At 41.9% G+C, this 18949-nt stretch overlaps 1 protein-coding gene across 7 annotated transcripts in view; it reads right to left on the bottom strand.

Annotated features, from left to right (window-relative positions):
* Positions 1-18949, bottom strand: part of piezo1 (piezo type mechanosensitive ion channel component 1 (Er blood group)) — a 394374-nt gene that overhangs the window by 86347 nt on the left and 289078 nt on the right. For all 7 annotated transcript variants that reach the window (XR_010976661.1, XM_068049232.1, XM_068049233.1 and 4 more), the window contains 4 exons: positions 10401-10557; positions 9039-9282; positions 3456-3552; positions 2641-2806 (listed from right to left, as the gene is read on the bottom strand). Coding sequence is in view for 6 of the 7 variants with exons in the window: in XM_068049232.1 (XP_067905333.1) it covers positions 2641-2806; positions 3456-3552; positions 9039-9282; positions 10401-10557 (664 nt within the window). In the remaining variant the exon portion in view is untranslated. The remainder of the gene's footprint in view (positions 1-2640; positions 2807-3455; positions 3553-9038; positions 9283-10400; positions 10558-18949) is intronic.

Raw genomic sequence — 18949 nt, 5'->3', positions numbered from 1 at the left:
GGTAAACAAAAGCACTCATTCTAATGACTATTAACACCTTAATATTCTTGTTGGACAAAGGAAAGCCTTAAAGTCATACAGTGAATGTATAGCCAAAGTCTGCAATAAATATTCTGGAAATTGCAATAATCCCCTATATAAAAATATTTGATCACAATTCCAGTCAAAAGAAAAAGACAGACTTGCATTTATATAGTGCCTTTTACAACCACAGGGCAAGCCAAAGTATTTTACAGTCAATTAAGTACTTTTTGAAGTGAAATCACTGATGTAATGTAGGAAACTCAGCAGCCAATTGGCACACAGTAAGCTCCCACAAACAGCAATGTGATAATGACCAGATAATCTGTTCTTGTGATGTTGATTGAAGGATAAATATTGGCCAGGGTACCGGGGATAACTCCCCTGCTCTTCTTCGAGCGGCACAGTGGTGCAGTGGTTACCACCGCAGCCTCACAGCTCCAGCGACCCGGGTTCAATTCTGGGTACTGCCTGTGTGGAGTTTGCAAGTTCTCCCTGCGTCTGCGTGGGTTTACTCTGGGTGCTCCGGTTTCCTCCCACACGCCAAAAGACTTGCAGGTTGATAGGTAAGTTGGCCATTACAAATTGCCCCTAGTATAGGTAGGTGGTAGGGAAAATATAGGGACAGGTGGGGATGTGGTAGGAATATGGAATTAGTGTAGGATTAGTATAAATGGGTGGTTGATGGTCGGCACAGACTCGGTGGGCCGAAGGGCCTGTTTCAGTGCTGTATCTCTAACTAACTAACTAACTAACTAGTGTCATGGGATCTTTTATGTCCACCTTAGAAAGCAGACAGGGCCTTGGTTTAATGTCCCATCCAAAAGACAGCACCACTGACAGTGCAGCAGTCCCTCAGTACTGCACTGGGGTGTCAACCTAGATTTTGTGCTCAAATTCTGCAGTGGGACAATATGTGAATCAAAGCAGCAAAGATACAAATTACGATAATGTGTCCTTAAACTTGGCTGCTAATTTATAGTCACCCCATCACCAGTCATTGAAGGGTCACCTTTGATTGTCAACTATACCCAGCAATTTGCTGAACACACAAGTATGTACAGAAATGTCTGGACATATTAGGCAGTGAATGTTGTATGGGGCATTACTAAACTCCATTGATAATATGTACATGTTTTGGCCTAAAACTCAGAAATTCTTACTGCAGGGTTGAAAACTGAGCAACATCCTACTGTTGCTCAGCACTGTCACAGCCTGTGCTAGCAATCTGGTTGAAATCAATGTTTTCATTTGCTTTAATATCTCAAAACAACAGTGCTACAGTTATTCGCAACTGAACAACATGGGTTCTGTTACGTTCTTTGAAATTATAAGAAAGCAACCACGTTACTGAATAGATGCTATACTCATTCTTCTTACAAACACTCAATAAAGTAATAGTATCTCATGCTGAAAAATTAAGAATGCATTAACTCTGTCTGCAAGCACTGTTGTGCACCTGCTTGCATAAGAATAGGAGGCAGGTCACTGGGAATGACAAACTAAACTAGACTGTTCCAGCTTTTACCAACAACCAGAAAAGCACATGATAACTTAACAGAACAACACTTTTTAATCTCAAACGGTTTAGGTGAGAAATGCAAGAAAACTGTAGTCACGTGGTTCGTGGACATTCTGGTACAATTCAAATTGCTTGTGACTATTCGAATTGCAGTTACAAATGATGGCCCTAGGGAGGATTTGATTCCCTGCCTTTGGTTGAGGAATTAAGATATGCACTTGTCCGTCCCCATTTTTTCTTTTATGTGGTTTCCTACTCCCCTGAATTTCTCTCTTTGGTTCCTGATTCTTGGCTCTTGCTGGGCTTTAATTCCACAGGCATCAGCTTTTCCCAGTACCTTACTTAAATACCTACTGATCATATGTGACATTTGATAATGAGACCGGGATTATTCTGGTGGTTTCATATTTTTTTTTACCGGTCCTTCAAGAAGATAAATCAGGATTAGAAAGAAGGAAGGGATAAAAGGTTGCTATAAAGCCTTGCTCTAGGAGAATCCAGGGTCATTACCACTGCTTCCTGGGGATTACCTCCACCTACCCCAGGAAGCAGCAATAGTTAGGGCAGACAGGCAAGAAATTCACCAGGGACCTAGGCCCCACCATCGTTTTCATACTATTGGAAAGGAACAGCCAGCAGCCGACTCGGTAGGAACGGAGGAAGGGAAATCCTGGTTGGATTGGTGAGACTCTCAAATTTTCCATTATTCTCTACCACAAATTTCAGGTGGGATTGCAAAGAAAAATTCTGGTTCGACTGGCTTCAGGATATTTCCAACATGGCAGTTCTAGTGGTGAGGGAGAAGGGAAAATTATAGCTGAGCCTCACCCTGTTCTTTCCCATTATCTACACTCATTTTGCAGCAGGATCAGGAAACTTGACTGATTTTCTTTCCCTCTCTAGCCTAGAAACACTGAACCCAATTTCCTCTCCAGGTCCTGTAGCTTCATCAAAGTTTACAATAGGAACCAAATCAGGAAATACTTCCTCTCATCCAGCATCTTATCATGACATTAAAACTTTTTAAAATGCTTTACACAATAAATTACTTTTCTTTGGAGTACTTACTGATATTACAGAGGGACATCCTACTGTACCTGGATGCTTGTAGTTTGGAGGCTCTCATATCAGCTGTTATGTGTATGAAATAGTAACTGAGAAAGACTCGGCGCTGAAGTAAAAGGAAAAAGAAGCAGATGCTATCCCAGATTATGCCAGCTTCACCAACAGGCAAAATACATTCCTGATCCTTTAAATCATTTTCTGAAAAAGAATTCATGAGGATACAATGAAGTTAGCTTTGAAAATCACCAAAACAATGAGAATTTGGTGTATAATTGAAAATATATTTGAACATTATATTCAAAGCAATATCCCGACTAACAAATAACTTACTTAGCTTGATGATTAACCTTATTTCCTCATGCCACTTGCCTCTAGATTTCTTGTTATTTAAGGAAGGACAATAATCTGGAATATGAACTTCTCCCCGACTGCAAACATAGCTGCTCTACAACCGGCAGTAAGACTGTTCCTATTGGCTTTAACTTCTCCTTTGAGCTTGCTTGGACCAAGCAAAGATTGCCTACTGAACTCAAACAACATGTAATCTAACATTCCTTTTCATTGCATCTACCAGCAGAAATCTAAAAGAAACAAAAGTGTATTCTAGACTCAGCAAGGTCTGATTTCATCTTGGATGGTAGCACAAAATGAGCGATGGCAAAATCAGCAACTTGATTTACTTTCTATCCAATTGCCTTTTCCATTAGAGAAGAAAATCGAGCGAAGTGGAACAGGAACAGCCAATCACTATCACTAATTTTTTTACTAAGGCAAATTTACACCCCACTGTATTGTTCAATCTACAAGCCAACTGATAATATAATGTATACAAGAAACAAGCTCTTACCATCATAGTACCCTTTGATAGTACAGTGCAAACTGAATAATTGAATCATCCAGCAGAAATTACTTTGGAGCTGCTTCAAGAAAACACAAGCCACGAGCTGAAGAGAAAAGAAACGCTATTCAATTAATTTTAAAAGTACAATACCTCACTTTGGTATAACACTTATTTATAACTTCCTCAGGAACTGCACCTCCATGACAATCATTACAGCCATCCTTTTCTATGGCTCTCAGACATCATTAGTGAGAGGGCTCTCTAATTTAATTAAAAACCACTTGGTTAAAAAAACTATACCCATGATACAATTTTTTAAAGCATCAATAGATCCTTATTTGTAATCACACACTTGTTCACTGAAAACCAATCCTGCAATTATCTACCAACACATCTTAATACAATCGGTCACTTCACGTCTAATGTTAACAGGTGAAATGGAATGACATTGTCTTAACTTTGGTTTCAAAACATTCATATACTTGTCCAGAACTGTACACAAATATCTAGCTCAATGCACATGCTTATACATTGGCAAAACGATTATGGCAGTATCATTCATGAAAGTAAAAACTTTTCAAAGTGCTGGGTCTGTTTTTGGAAATTAAAGATGGGGCAAAAAATGAAGGTTAAGGTCAAGGGTTGAGTTTTCTCAATTAATTTTGTCTATCATCAATTCCATGCTGAAGTAGACGTGCAGATATGCAATTGCTAGTTAAGCCTTTAAAATGTTGAAGAAAAAAATTCTTTGATAAGTCAAATTGTTACATTTAAAAATAGTAATGGTTTCAGCTTAAACTGGGAGGCAGAGCTCAAAAGCGCTGTCAGCTTATCTAGCAATGGTATCATCCATCAAATGGAGTAGGCATTCTCAATCTAGTATGATTGGATTGCTGAATGGCAATTAAAATTTGGGAAAGTTCCTTTTGTCTGTAAAGGTCTCCGGCCAACCTAATATATTCACCTTCACCACTTGGATGGTAATTTTACAGCCCAGATCATCCACCCGTTTTAGAACTCGACCAATAATAAAAAAAGATTGCAGTGGTTAGCACCGCAACCTCACAGCTCCAGCGACCCGGGTTCAATCCTGGGTACTGCCTGTGTGGAGTTTGCAAGTTCTCCCTGTGTCTGCGTGGGTTTCCTCCGGGTGCTCCGGTTTCCTCCCACATGCCAAAAGACTTGCAGGTTGATAGGTAAATTGGCCATTAGCAATTGCCCCTAGTCTTGGTAGGTGGTAGGGAAGTACAGGGACACGTGGGGATGTGGCAGGGATATGGAATTAGTGTAGGATTAGTATAAATGGGTGGTTGATGGTCGGCACAGACTCGGTGGGCCAAAGGGCCTGTTTCAGTGCTGTATCTCTAAACTAAACTAAAATGTAAAATAAAATCAGAAAATGTTGGAAACACCAAGTACATGAGGCAGCAAGTTGTGAAAGTTAAAGGCCCGGAGTTTGTGGTCAGTGGCAAAGCCTCAAAGTAAGTCTCACCGAGATATCTAGTGATCACTCTGGTGAGAACTATACCTTTCGCATAGTTCAGTGGTATACTGGTTACAGCGTCCTTTACTGGGGAATTCCCAGTGTGGAGCAGCAGTGATGTCATCAAGGTGTCCAAGCAGCCAAACACAAAAAAATTTTCACAAACACCCAACCAGGAAAGGAAAATCATTAAAATAAAATCAATTTTCACTTTTTTTTTTACATAGAATAAATTAAAGATTTGGATAGACACCTGGGGTGAAGGTAAAAGCTGAAATATACTGAAGAACATTTTTAAAAATTCTTTAAAAAATCAGTTTAAAAATCTACTAAGTAAACAAATGGAGCTTTGAGCAACATTTCACGAATATAAAAATATTTTTTCAGGGGCAGGTCGGTGTTCATCAAAATTTATTAATCATATAATTAAAAACACAGTTACACCTGATTGAAGATGTAACTTTTTATGGAGTTTCTAATAGTGACATGGGAGCAGAAAAGTTAAAGTACTCACTGATTTCAGTGAATGCCAGCTCTGTGGGCAGTCACAGTACAATGGAAGGACAGATACCAGCCTGTGTCGGAACCTTGAGTGACACACCACAACTTCACAATTTCCCTGCTAATCTGTACACGCGTGACCTCATGAAGTTGCAGTCAGTTTCAGAAGGGTTAATGATGGTGAACGCTGATAGTTCACCATCAACTCCATCAAGCCCCCTCCCTCCCCAACAAAATCTGAGCCAATGTTTCAGGTCCTTCTTCAGAATCAATGGGATGAAAATCAGGCAAATCTATAATGTCCTGTTATTTAATTAATCTACTCAGCCAGATTACTGCTCTGGCGGTGAAGGTGAAAATTACCCTCTTTGTATCAAACAGCTGCATTGTAAGACAATTTAAGGCTATATAATGATGCATATATTGATGTGCTGTGCCACTGAATTACAGAACACTGGTTCCTATTAAACTGTGGAAAAAGAGAGACTATTATGTTAAAAGGTTTTGTAGAAGCTCTGATAATGTACATGTAGAGCCTTACTGCACAAAAAGTCCCATAATTAACAAACTTTGGTACAATAACATGTTTATAATTTGGACAGATGGATATAATTCCCACAATTAAAAGTTGCTTTAAACATAGTTCATTAATAATCAGTTAATAATCTTAGTTTTTGAATTAGATTTATTGCAATCTCTCCACTGTGAGGCCACATGAGGAAGGACCATAAGGCAAAACATATTGTTCAGGATTGGTGCATAATCAGAACAGCTTACATTAAAGTCTAAGAGTAGACATGTCAATGCTACACGAGTTTAAATTTATAATCCCTCACAATGGAGACCCATTCTGGAGCTTTATTTATGAACCTCCTATTGCCGAATTACAAAGCAGCATTTTCAGAGGCCCTGATGTAGTTTGATAGACGCATAGAAATTTACAGCACTGAAGGAGGCCATTTGACACATCGTGTCCGCGCCGACTGACCTGTAGCTATCCAGCCTAATCTTACTTTCCAGCTCTTGGTCTACAGCCTTGTAGGTTAAGGCATATCAAGTGCATATCCAAGTACTTTTTAAATATTATGAGGGTTTCTGCCTCTACCACTCTTTCAGGCAGTGAGTTCCAGATCCCCGCTACCCTCTGGATGAAAAATTTTCCCTCACATCCCCTCTAAACCCTAAATCTATGCCCTCTCAATCAAGGGGAATAAGGCCTTCCTATCCACACTATCTAGACCCCTCATAATTTTACACACTTCAATTAGGTCTCCCCTTAGCCTCCTCTGTTCCATAGAAAACAACTCCAGCCTATCCAATTTTTCGCGCAACTAAAATTCTCCAGTCCAGGCAACACCCTCGTAAATCTCCTCTGTACCCTCTGTAGTGCAATTAGATCTTTCCTATAGAGTGGTGACTAGAACTGCACGCAGTACTCCAGCTGTGGCCTAACTAGTGTTTTATATAGTTCCAGCGTAACCTCCCAGCTGTTATATTCTATTTCTTGGCGAATAAAGGCAAGTACCCCATATGCATTCTTGACCACCATATCTACCTGTCCAGCCAACTTCAGGGATCACTGGACATGCATTCGAAGGTCCCTCAGTTCCTCTACACTTCTCAGTATCCTACCATTTATTGTGTATCCTTTGCTTTGTTAGCTTTCTCCAAATGCGTTACCTCACACTTCCCCAGATTGAACTCCATTTTCCATTGTTCCAGAGAGTTGACTAGTCCATTGATATCTTCCTGCAGTCTACAGCTTTCATTAACCACACGGTCAATTTTTGTACTGTCTGCAAACCTCTTAATCATACCCCTTACATTCAAGTCCAAACCATTGATGTATACCACAAAAGGCAAGGGACCTAGTAATGAGCCCTACTGAACCCACTAGAAACAGCTTTCCAGTCATAAAAACACCCATCGACCATTACCCTTTACTTCCTACCTCTGAGCCAATTTTGGATCCAACTGACCACTTTGCTTTGGATCCCATGGGCCTTTACTTTCGTGACCAGTCTGTCATGTGGAGCCTTATCAAAAGGCTTGCTAAAATCCATATAGACTGCATCAAATGCACTACCCTCATCAACCCTCCTTGTTAGCTCCTCAGAAAATTCAATATTAGTCAGACATGACTTCCCCTTTACAAATCTGTGCTGACTGCCTTTGATTAATCTGTCTCCTTCTAAATGAAGATTTATCCTGTCCCTCAGAAATTTTTTGAATAATTTCCCCACCTCTGAGGTTGGCAGACTGGCCTGTAATTACTCGGTCTATGTCTTTCTCCCTTTTTAAACAATGGTACAATGTTAGCTACCCTCCAGTTCTCTGGCACAGCACCTGTAGCCAGAAAGGAATGGAAAATAATGATTAGAGCCTCCACTATTTCTTCTGGTTTCCCTTAACAGCTGAGGATACATTTCGTCCGGGCCTGGGGATCTGTCCACTTTCAAAGATGTTAAACACCTTAATAATTCCTCTCTCACTATCTGAATTCCATCTAACATTTCACACTCCTCCTCCATGATTACAATGTCCATATTGTCTCTCTCTTTTGTGAAAACAGATGCCAGGTCTTCATGAAAAACCATACCAATGTCTTCCGCCTCCTCCTTATGGTCCCTAATAAGCTCTAGTCTTTCTTTAGTTATCCTCTTGCTTTTTATGTATTTGTAAAATCTTCGAGTTTTCCTTGATTTTATTTGCCAATACTTTTCATGTGCTCTCTTTGCTTTCCTAATTTCCTTTTTAATTTCACCCCTACACTTTTTATACTTCTCTAGGTTCTGCAGTATTGAGCTCTCCTTTAAGCCTCTTGACATCCAGGGGGCTCTGAATTTGTTGGTCCCAACCTTTTTCTTTAGGGAACATACATGCTCTGAAGCCTCACTATCTCTTCTTTAAATGCCTCCCACTGATCTGCCACTGATTTAACTTCAAGTAGCTGTTTCCAGTCCACTTTAGCTAAATAACATCTCAGTTTAGTGAAATTAGTTTTTCCCCAATTCAAAAATGTTATTCTTGGTCTATCTTTGCTCTTTTCCATAACTAAATCTAATTGAATTATGATCATTTCCACCAAAGTGCTCCCCAACTGATATCCCTTCCACCTGCCCAGCTTTATTCCCTAAAACTAAGTCCAGAACCACCCCCCTCTCTTGTTGGGATTGCTATATATGGGCTAAAAAAAGTTCTCCTGGACACATTTTAAGAATTCTCTGCCCTCAGTGCCTTTCACAATAATTCTATCCCAGTTAATATTAGGGTAATTGAAATCTATTTTGGGCCCATTGTTTTTGCACTTTTCAGAGATTTGCCTACAAACTTTTCTCATTTACAAATGGCTCATGGGGCAGGAAGAAGGAAAATAAGAAATATCCTTAGGTACCACTATTTGTTTCCATGTCAAAATTGAAATTCGAACTTTTTTTTTTTTGAAGTCTAAGCTTCTGGACCAAAATGGTCAACAGTGATCGGTCAACATTGAGAAACCCACCAACAAAAAAAGCCATTAATACTGCTAATCGTGTACTGCTCTTTATTAATGGGAATTTTTGTTTTCTACATATTCTTGATATTTTAAGAATGGAAAGACTTACTGAGAGCATATTCTTTGCAACAATAACTGTGACATTGTATATAATTAGACAATCCCAAAAGTTCAGCCGACTTGTTGCTGGCTTCAGTAAGAGTCTTCTGCCAAACAGAAGTAAGTAGAACGAGGCAAGCAGGTAGCCAAGACCAAATACACTTATTCGAGTGGAGCCAGTGGCAAAAATAACTGCTGTTACGAGCCAGAAGAGGTAGTGGAAGACTGCAACTTTAATCATGTCAAGATAGCATCTGCAGAACAGAAAGAATTTCATATTAGCTAGTCTCCCACATTATACAAATACTTATTGTACTGTCCTAAGAACAAACAATATTAATGTTGTCACAAAAACATGCTAGGTCGAATGATGATTTTAAAAAATCTACCGGCTGGAAGCCTAAATATTAAACTGGTGGAGATGAAGTTTGCAAACCTTGCAAGCTTCGAACTCTGCCTGTTGACCGTGAGCACCAAGGCAGATTCCCTGCTGCAAACTGTAGTGTTCAGTGGTTTAATTGATCTTCGTTTGATTGTGTTAGTCTGTTCACTGATTGATGCTTACTGTGCTTAATTACTTAAGCCTGAGAGCTACTGAGAGTAGAGAAGTTTCCGGAAAGAACAGAGAAACACCCCCTTGAAGGAAATCAGCCACATTGCTCCCTCCCAGAGAACCACCAAATCAGCATTCACATCTGCAAACTGAAAGCCTAAGGACCATCAAAGCAAAATCGTGCAACCACCGAATTCAGCCTGAAGCCAGAGACTGTATACTCCTTTTATTTCTCTGGACTCTAATTTGACCAATCTATCCTTCCCCACTCTGTAGCCTGTGTGTGTGTGTGTGTGTGTGTGTGTGTGTGTGTGTGTGTGTGTGTGTGTGAGAGAGAGAGAGAGAGAGAGAGAGAGAGAGAATGAGAGAGAGAGAGTGTGTGTGTGTGTGTGTGAGAGTGAGGGGGAGAAAGTTGGAGCGTATTTTATTATATTACTTGGATCGATTTAAATACAATAAAGCTAGCCTCTTTCTTTGTTAAACTCAAGAAAACCTGTCCAATTGTTTTATGATTACGGTGTGTAAACAGTTAAAAACTCACGGAATTGGCAAGTATATCCACTTTAAAAAGAAATAAACCTGTTGTGGTCAAATAAGGAAGGAAAAGAGGGGAGCCCTTCAGCCTCCTCACCTGATCGTAACAATGTTTGAAGTTTTTTTTTTAAACAATCTAGAGGGGAAATATTTTGACATTATTACTGCAAACTGGCAATAGATGATAAGTTTGCTTTATAAGGCTGTTCCTGATCATCATTTTGTAACCCCTCAAAAGACCAAAAATTCTTCGAAAAACATACGGTTATGGTGTGTTTAACTCACCTACAGTATATATAGTTTGGCACTGGATTCAGATCCTTGCCAGCCATGGGATCAGGATCATCTGTATTTTCTCCACCTAAAGTACTAACCTCCTCCTTTTTTTCATCAATAAATACCTGCCACTGGTGGGATACACACATCAGTAATAGAAAGTCATCTGTAATAGAAAGGAACCAACAGTCTCAATATTGCCTAACATATAGAAATAAACCATGTTTATTAGTTACATAATTTAAACAACAAAAGATAATATTTTACTGAAATAAAGGTCTTGCTTCTAGCATGTTCTGACACACTTTAAAGTACTTTTTTAAAAAAGCAACCAATTCATTCTGTTACGACCGAGGCAGGAGCAATGCACTGTCAATTCAGTCCCATCACTCCAGAGGTCGCAGCATATTCTTAAAGTTTTTCCACTCAACCGGAAAACAACCAAATTAAACACTCTAGTAACACCCAGAATAAAACAGACCAAACCAGGTATCTTCAGACAACAAATTAACTATTTATTAAAAAAAACTAAATCTTAAACAGTATTAAGATAAACCTATGTCTAAAGACCTTATAACTTCCCCCATTCACACACACACACACACTCAAAAATCATGGTTAACCGGTTTCTTTTTTTTTTTAAAAAGGGCGTTTTAAAAATTAGCTGTTTCTTAAGAATAAATAAATCTAAGTCTTTGTGGGTTAAGTTTCTAATGGGTAAGGTATTCTAATGTGAAAATAATCAAGTACTACTCGAAGTCTCCATGTGGATTTGATGAAATACTCTGTTCTTGATAAGCATTCAAAACACTTCGGCTGTGGCAGGCACCAAACAGTTCTTTTAACGATGAGCACAGCAAGAGGACAACTTGAATTTTAAACCCGACAGTCTCTCAGTTGAAACTTTAATTTGAATTCCAGCAAACAGTCAAGAGAGATTCAATCTTGAAGCAAACACCTCCTGGCTTGGAAGTAAAGAAAAGCAGTTTGGCTACCTTCAGCGATATAAATGGTCTCTTCAAAAAAATGGCTTTTGTTTTTCCTTAGGCAATTAACTCAGCCTGTAGCTCCTTGTAGAATCTCTGCTGAGAGAGAATAGACAGCTCTTTCCTTCTGCCCACTTTCTGGTCAGTCTCTCAAAACAAACTGGTTCAGACCAGTTTTTGCCAGTTTTACACAGTCAGATCGAAACATTATACCATATGACCTCTTTCTCCTGCTGTGGCCTAGGGTAACGTGCAGCTGGCACACTGTGGGCTGAATTTCACCAGCTCCTCAACACTGCGGGTCATGGCGCAGGGGCCGATAAAAGGTTGTGGGGAGAGACCCGCCTCGACCCGTGACGTCAGGAAGGGCCTGCTGCATATTACCGGCGGCGGCGGGACCTCAGTGTGGTCCCCCACACCACACAGCGGCGGCACCAAATTAGCATACGGTAAGGAGCACTTACGTATGCTGATTATGCAGCCTACTGCCTCTCAACTGACACGTGCAGATTTTTCGCTGAACGGGTGGCTGTCACATGCTGTCCCGTTCACGATCTGAAAAGTCAGCGGATCTTCAGCGGCAGACATTGTCTTCAACGAAGGTAAGTTGTATTATTCAGGGGTCCCACTCTGCATTACAGAAGGGAGGAGGGAGGATGATATTCAGGGTTCTAACTGCATTCTGAAAGGGAGCGGGGGGTGCAATACACAGGGGTCTAACTCTGCATTCTGGAAGGGAGGGGGTCTGGGAAAACTGGAGGGAAAGCTCTGCTGGCATGAAGGGAGGTACTGTGTACCATCCCTCCGTTAACAGTGTACGCTCTGTGTTTGAAAGGAAGCAATGGTACACTAGGCACCATGTGTGGGGGGTGGGTGCCAGAAAGGGCAGGAACATTAAGGTTTTATGGATGGTGGAGGCAATCAATTCAGCTGGTAGGATCTTGATGTGGTCATGTTGTGCCACTGAGTGTTGGCCACGATGGGCAATGCCATGGCACACCACATAGTTGATCCAGGAAAGCAGCTGATGTACCCGTCAACACCAATCCATGTCCTGTTAGGAACCTTCGAAGACATGCAGGGTTCAACTTTATCACATGGAAATAGATATGGCTCACCCTACATTGTGTGATCCTCTGCTCGTGAGGATCTGTATGTGCCAGAGACAATACCAACAGGCAGGTGCGATCCACGTAGAGCCTCCCAGTCATGAGCAGCTGCCACCAAGGGGAGCTCGCCATTACGTTTGCCGTGCATCTACAGGCCCCACATGACATGCCATCGGATGTCAGAGGAGATTGCACATATAGAGAGGGTGGTGACACGTCTCTGTGCCCTGCTCAAGGATGACCTGCAGCCCATGGGCTCCGGTGGACATCCCATGCCTTTGTTCCTCATAGTGGCAGTGGTTCTCAAGCCTGATGCCTCTGCAGCCATTTAGGGGCCCACCGGAGACCTTTGTGAGGTCACACAGTCAGCAGTGCACCGCTGCATCAGGGAGGTCACCAATGTCCTGCACTGGAGGGCCAGTGAGTATGTCCGCTTCAGGATGGACTCTCAATGACAGGCCAGAGGTTGCCACTGGTTCTGGCACCGTTGCCAGAGAATCATAGGTTGTAATGTCCAGTGACTGCACTCATGTGGCCATCAGGCCTCCCGCCAGGCTACCACCTGCAGACGTCACCATTAAAGGAGCCTTCTCAATCTAGGTGAAGCTGGTATGTGATCACCGCAGATGCTTGCAGCGAATTTGTGACCGCTTCTCAGGCAGCTGCCATGACACCGGGGTCTTGCGCCAGTCCTGGCTGCCACCGCTGTTCACTGAACTGGCTCAGATAGAGGGGTGGCTTCTTGGAGATAAGGGCTATCCTTTGCAGACATGGCTCCGGACACCAGTGAGAGACTCCACCACTGCTGCAGAGGAGAGCTACAACGCCAGCCACTGAGCTACATGAGCCACCATTGAGCAGGAGATCAACATGCTGAAAGAGCGCCTCCAATGCCTGTTTGGATAGGGTGATGCCCTGTACTACGGGCCGAAAAGGCCAGCTCCTTTCTTTGCTGCTCTGCACAACTACAGACCCAATAGGGGCTAGGCCTAGCATGATGAGGAGAGACGTCAACAGGATTCCTCCTCGGACGCGGAGGACCTGCAATATGAAAGATCTAAGGGAGGGTAGATGGCACCCAGGCTCTGCAAGCAGGGCTAGCAGTGAGCTAAGGATGTACTCAAGTGGCTTATCAGACAAAGGCTGTCTGCTCCATAGGAACTGACATGAGCTCTGCAAGCCACACATCACCCTTGCTCACCTGCTGTACACCAGTCCACATCTGCAGCATCCCTGTGTAAACCATTAGAGGCAGCAGCTGACTAGGGCCATGTCCATGTCACTGCATCCGTGGAGACGCTCATGTGTAATGGTGGCATGGCAATGATGTTATTGCATACGTTGGCTCTCCTGAAAGGCCAACGGTGCAAAGGGATGTGACATTGGCGCTACAGGTTGGCACATATCATTCGTACAGAGAAAAGGACACACAAGTTGGTGAGGAACATTTAGTGAAAGACGTATTTACATTGCTGTGACACCCGTGCATTCCCATTTGTGTCACTGTGTTCTCTGTAAACCTCTGTAATACCTTTTATGGTCTATTTAAGTCTCACATCCTGGAATGTGCAAACTTATGATTATTCACCCAGGTGCAGCACGCCTACAAGAAGGAATGTTACACTTGAGTGGGAGAATAAGGATCGCAACTTCACAGGACACTGGGACACAGCAGGCTAAGTATGTGGCAGCAAAGCGGAACGTGCTGGGGTCACTCAGCAGTTCAGACAGCATCTGTGGAGAGAGAAGCAGAGTTAACTTTCAGGTCTGTGAACCTGGACAAGTTACTCTGCTTCTCTCTCCACAGATGCTGCCTGATCTGCTGGATTTCTGCAGCACTTTCTGCTTTGCTGCCAGATTGACAGCAGCCCCACTCTTCAGCAGTCAGGTAAATGTTCTTTGACAGCTGTCAGGAAGCAGGTGCTGGGGCGCTTAAAATATGGCCCCAGCACCTGCTGCACAACTGTCAAAGGGTTCCTCACTGTGCCGAATGTCCCACCTCTCCCCACGTAATATTGGGGGGAGGCTTGGTGCAGTAATGCTAATGAGCCCCGGCATGTAATATCGCGGGGGCTCTGCAGCGGCCGCTAAATGCGGGCACCGCGCTGAGTTGAAAGGGCACTACCCATGCAGCGCGGTGCCCGAATAAAATTCAGCTCCGTGCCACAGAAATCCAGAAGCTTCTCTCATTCTCTGGCTTAAAGGTGCCCTGTTTTTAACACAGAGTCTTAAAGGCACACTGTTTTAATCTGGTTAAATAAATACGGTTCCGTGACAATGCTGCTTTCTCTTGCCTTGCCACCGTATGTTTACAGACACCTGCCAATCAAACATTCTCACCTGAGATAGATGTTCATGGGTTCAAGATCCACTCGAGAACTTGAACACATCTAGGCTGATGCACAAATTACAGTGCTGAGGAAATGCTACACTATTGAAACTATTAACCTGAGGCCTCCTCTCTCCTTTCAGATAGATGTTAAAAGATCCTTCAACACTATTGCAAAGCATGGGACAGCCTCCCATGTCCTAGCCAATGTTCCTTCTTCAATCTACAGCAGCAAGAATGAATAACTAGTCATTGGTTTCATTGTTATTTGTGGAATTTTTCTGTGCACAAAATGGCTGCTATGTTCGGCTCCACAATAGCAGTGATTGTTCTTTGTACTTCAAAGAAATTCATAAGACAAAGAAAAGTACAGCACAGGAACAGGCCATTCGGTCCTCCAAGGCTGCGCCGATCTTGATGCCTGCCTAAACTAAAACCTTCTGCACTTCCGGGGACCGTATCCCTCTATTTCCATCCTATTCATGTATTTGTCAAGATGCCTCTTAAACGTCGCTATCGTATCTGCTTCCACCACCTCCCCCGGCAGCAAGTTCCAGGCACTCACCACCCTCTGTGTAAAGAACTTGCCTCGCACATCCCCTCTAAACTTTGCCCCTCGCACCTTAAACCTATGTCCCCTAGTAACTGACTCTTCCACCCTGGGAAAAAGCTTCTGACTATCCACTCTGTTCATGCCGCTCATAACTTTGTAAATCTCTATCATGTCGCCCCTCCACCTCCGTCGTTCCAGTGAAAACAATCCGAGTTTATCCAACCTCTCCTCATAGCTAATGCCCTCCAGACCAGACAACATCCTGGTAAACCTCTTCTGTACCCTCTCCAAAGCCTCCACGTCCTTCTGGTAGTGTGGCAACCAGAATTGCACGCAATATTCTAAGTGTGGCCTAACTAAAGTTCTGTACAGCTGCAGCATGACTTGCCAATTTTCATACACTATGCCCCGACCGACGAAGGCAAGCATGCCATATGCCGTATTCACTGTGGCATTTTCGTGAGAGATATAATTAAACTCTATATAAATAGAAGTTTTATTTTTCTTTCAATCTATTAACTTCCTTCCCCAATAGCTAACCTGCAACCGATATGCCTGTTTACAATTAAAACTTTGTGACATAACAGGTACAGGCCACATTACCCACAGCTGCAGAATAATACATAGTCATAATACTTCAGTTATTATACAGGAACATACTAGGAAGGCTGGCAGTGCTTAAAGTGAATGTCACCTAGTCTGGATGGGATGCAACCGAGGTTGCTGAGGGAAGTAAGGTTAGAAATTGCAGAGGTGCTGACCACAATCTACCTATCATTCTTAGAGATACAGGTGTGATGCCAAAGGACTGGAGGATTGTAAATGTTACACTTTTGTTCAAAATAGGGAAGGAAAAACCTGACAATTACAGGCCAGTCAGTTTAACATCAGTGGTATGGAATCTTTTAGAAATAATAATCGTAAAGAGAGCTAACAGTCACTTAGACAAGCATAAATTAATAAAGGAGAGCCTGCACAGATTTGTTAAGGGAAAATTGTGTTTGACTAATCTGATTGTTTTGATGAGGTAACAGATGTTAATTGTATATTAATTGGGTGTTTCATTGTATTCAGGTGGTGGGCTTTAATTGGGGATTCAACTGTGCTCATTTGGGCGGCACAGTAGCACAGTGGTTAGCACTGCAGCCTCACAGCTCCAGCGACCCGGGTTCAGTTCTGGGTACTGCCTGTGCAGAGTTTGCAAGTTCTCCCTGTGACTGCATGGGTTTCCGCCGGGTACTCCAGTTTCCTCCCACAGCTAAAGACTTGCAGGTTGATAGGTAAATTGGCTATTGTAAATTGCCCCTAGTGTAGGTAGGTGGTAGGAGAATGTGGGGATGTGGTAGGGAATATGGGATTAATGTAGGATTAGTATAAGTGGGTGGTTGTTGGTCAGCACAGACTCGGTGGGCCGAAGGGCCTGTTTCAGTGCTGTATCTCTAAATAAAATAAAAATAAATATTTTATATATACATACACACACATATATATGAGCAGACTGAAACTGTGTTTGGTGGATTAGAGGTATAAGATATGTAATGTGCATCTCTGTAAATAAAAGCTTATAAAGACTAAGCTCCAGTTATATTCTTTACTGCCTGGCTATCTGAGTTATAATAACAGAGAGGGTGGATGAGGGCAGAATAGTTGATATTGTGTATTTGGGCTTTCAATAGGTGTTTGATAAAGTACCAGTTTAGCAAAATTGAAGCCATGGGATTAATGGGCAGAAGCAGCATGGGGACAAGATTGCTTAATGGATAGAAAATGGAGTTGTGGCGAATGGTTGTTTCTTGAGCTGGAGGGAGGTAGACAGCGGATACTATGAATACTGCTGTTTTTGATATATAGTCATGATTTGGACTTGGGGGTACAGGGTACAGTTTTGAAATTTGCAGGTGACGCTAAACTTTGGTATGTATTGAGGAAAATAGTCATAGACTTCAAGAGGATATGGTGGAATGGGCAGACACCTGGCATATGAAAATCAACACAAAGAAGTGTGAAGCGATACATTTTCCTAGAAAGAATAAGGAAGGACAATACAAGCTAAACGGTACAATTTTAAAGGGGGTGCTACAAGAGAAAAACCTGGGGGCATTTGCGCACAAATCATGGAAGGTGGTAGGACAGGTTAACAAAGCAGTTAATAAAGCATATGGGATCCTAGGATTTATAAATAGAGGCATAGAGTACAAAAGCTAAGCATTTATGCTAAACCTATATAAACCACTAGTTCAGCCCCAGCTGGAGTATTGTATCCAGTTCTGGGCACCACACTTTAGGAAGGATGTAAAGACTTTTCCAAGGATACAGAAGAAGTTTATTAAAATGGTTTCAGGGATGAGGAATTATAGTTATGTGGGTAGACTAGAGAAGCTGGGGTAGTTCTCCTTAAAGCAGAGGAGACTAAAAAGGAGATTTGATAATGGTGTTTAAAATCATGAAGGGTTTAGATGGAGTAAATAAAGAAGTTTCCAATAGCTGAAGGGTCAATAACTAAACAGCACAGATTTAAGGTTGCAAAAGAACCACAGGCAACATGAGGAAAAACTTTTTTATGCAGCTGGTGGTTAGGATTTGGAAGGCACTGCCTGATATGACAATAGATACAGATTCAATAGAAACCTTCAAAAGGGGATTGGATGCATACATGAAGGAGAAACAATTGCAGAGATATAGGGAAAGAGCAGGTTGGTAAGATGACTTGGATTGATCTTCGAAAGAGCTGATGCAGACTCATGGGCCAAATGGCCTGTGCTGTACTATTCAATGATTCTACTGTGAGATCAGATCTTAATAAATATTGAATCAATCATTTATATACTGAATAACATGACAGCGTTTCATGAAAGTAGTTAGCCTCAAGGGGAGACCTACATATTTCCAAGAAATGTTGGGAGACATGGACAGGAAAGGGTTAAAATGTATTTTAAATAACAGCAAAGTTTGAACATAAAATTTCTTGCATTTGCCTGCTCTACTAGACTGCTAAAGCAGGGCTCCCTGGACAAGATAAACACATGCATGCTTATCATATCCTAGATTCTTTAAGAAACCATACATGGTGCAGTATGGTACTGTGTGAAACTGAAATGAAATTGATCTGGTAACCTTGAATAAGGAAAGACAAAGAAGCATGAGAAAGTGAAGGGAAATAGCATTATGCGATGAAGTCATCTTCACCCATGTCAACCAATATTATAACTTCACTTTACCCATTGATAATATATATCTTGGTGGTTTATAGAGGTAATTACATGCAATATAAGGACATTTAGATTAGTGATTTGCAGTCATCAGCTATGTAAACCAACGATTTGTAATGGGAATTTGCTTCCATCCCTTGCACATCAGTGTTCTATAGTTTACCTTGCAGAATGTAGCCACCTCCTAGGATACTGAAGCTGGCTCTCAATAGCAGTCCATGTTCATACATTTTGTAGCTTTAGTGGAAACTCAGGCAGCTGTCATGCATAGACAGGTGAATATTTGGTTTGGACAGATTGGTGGAACAAGTGGATAGTAGCTTTCAAGGAAGCATGCAGATTCCGCACTCTGCATATCATGGAAATGATGAG

Source organism: Heterodontus francisci, chromosome 17 (assembly GCF_036365525.1).
Source record: "Heterodontus francisci isolate sHetFra1 chromosome 17, sHetFra1.hap1, whole genome shotgun sequence".
NCBI lineage: Eukaryota > Metazoa > Chordata > Chondrichthyes > Heterodontiformes > Heterodontidae > Heterodontus > Heterodontus francisci.
Note: the sequence above shows the minus strand (reverse complement) of the source record. Positions and strands in the feature narration are given on the sequence as shown.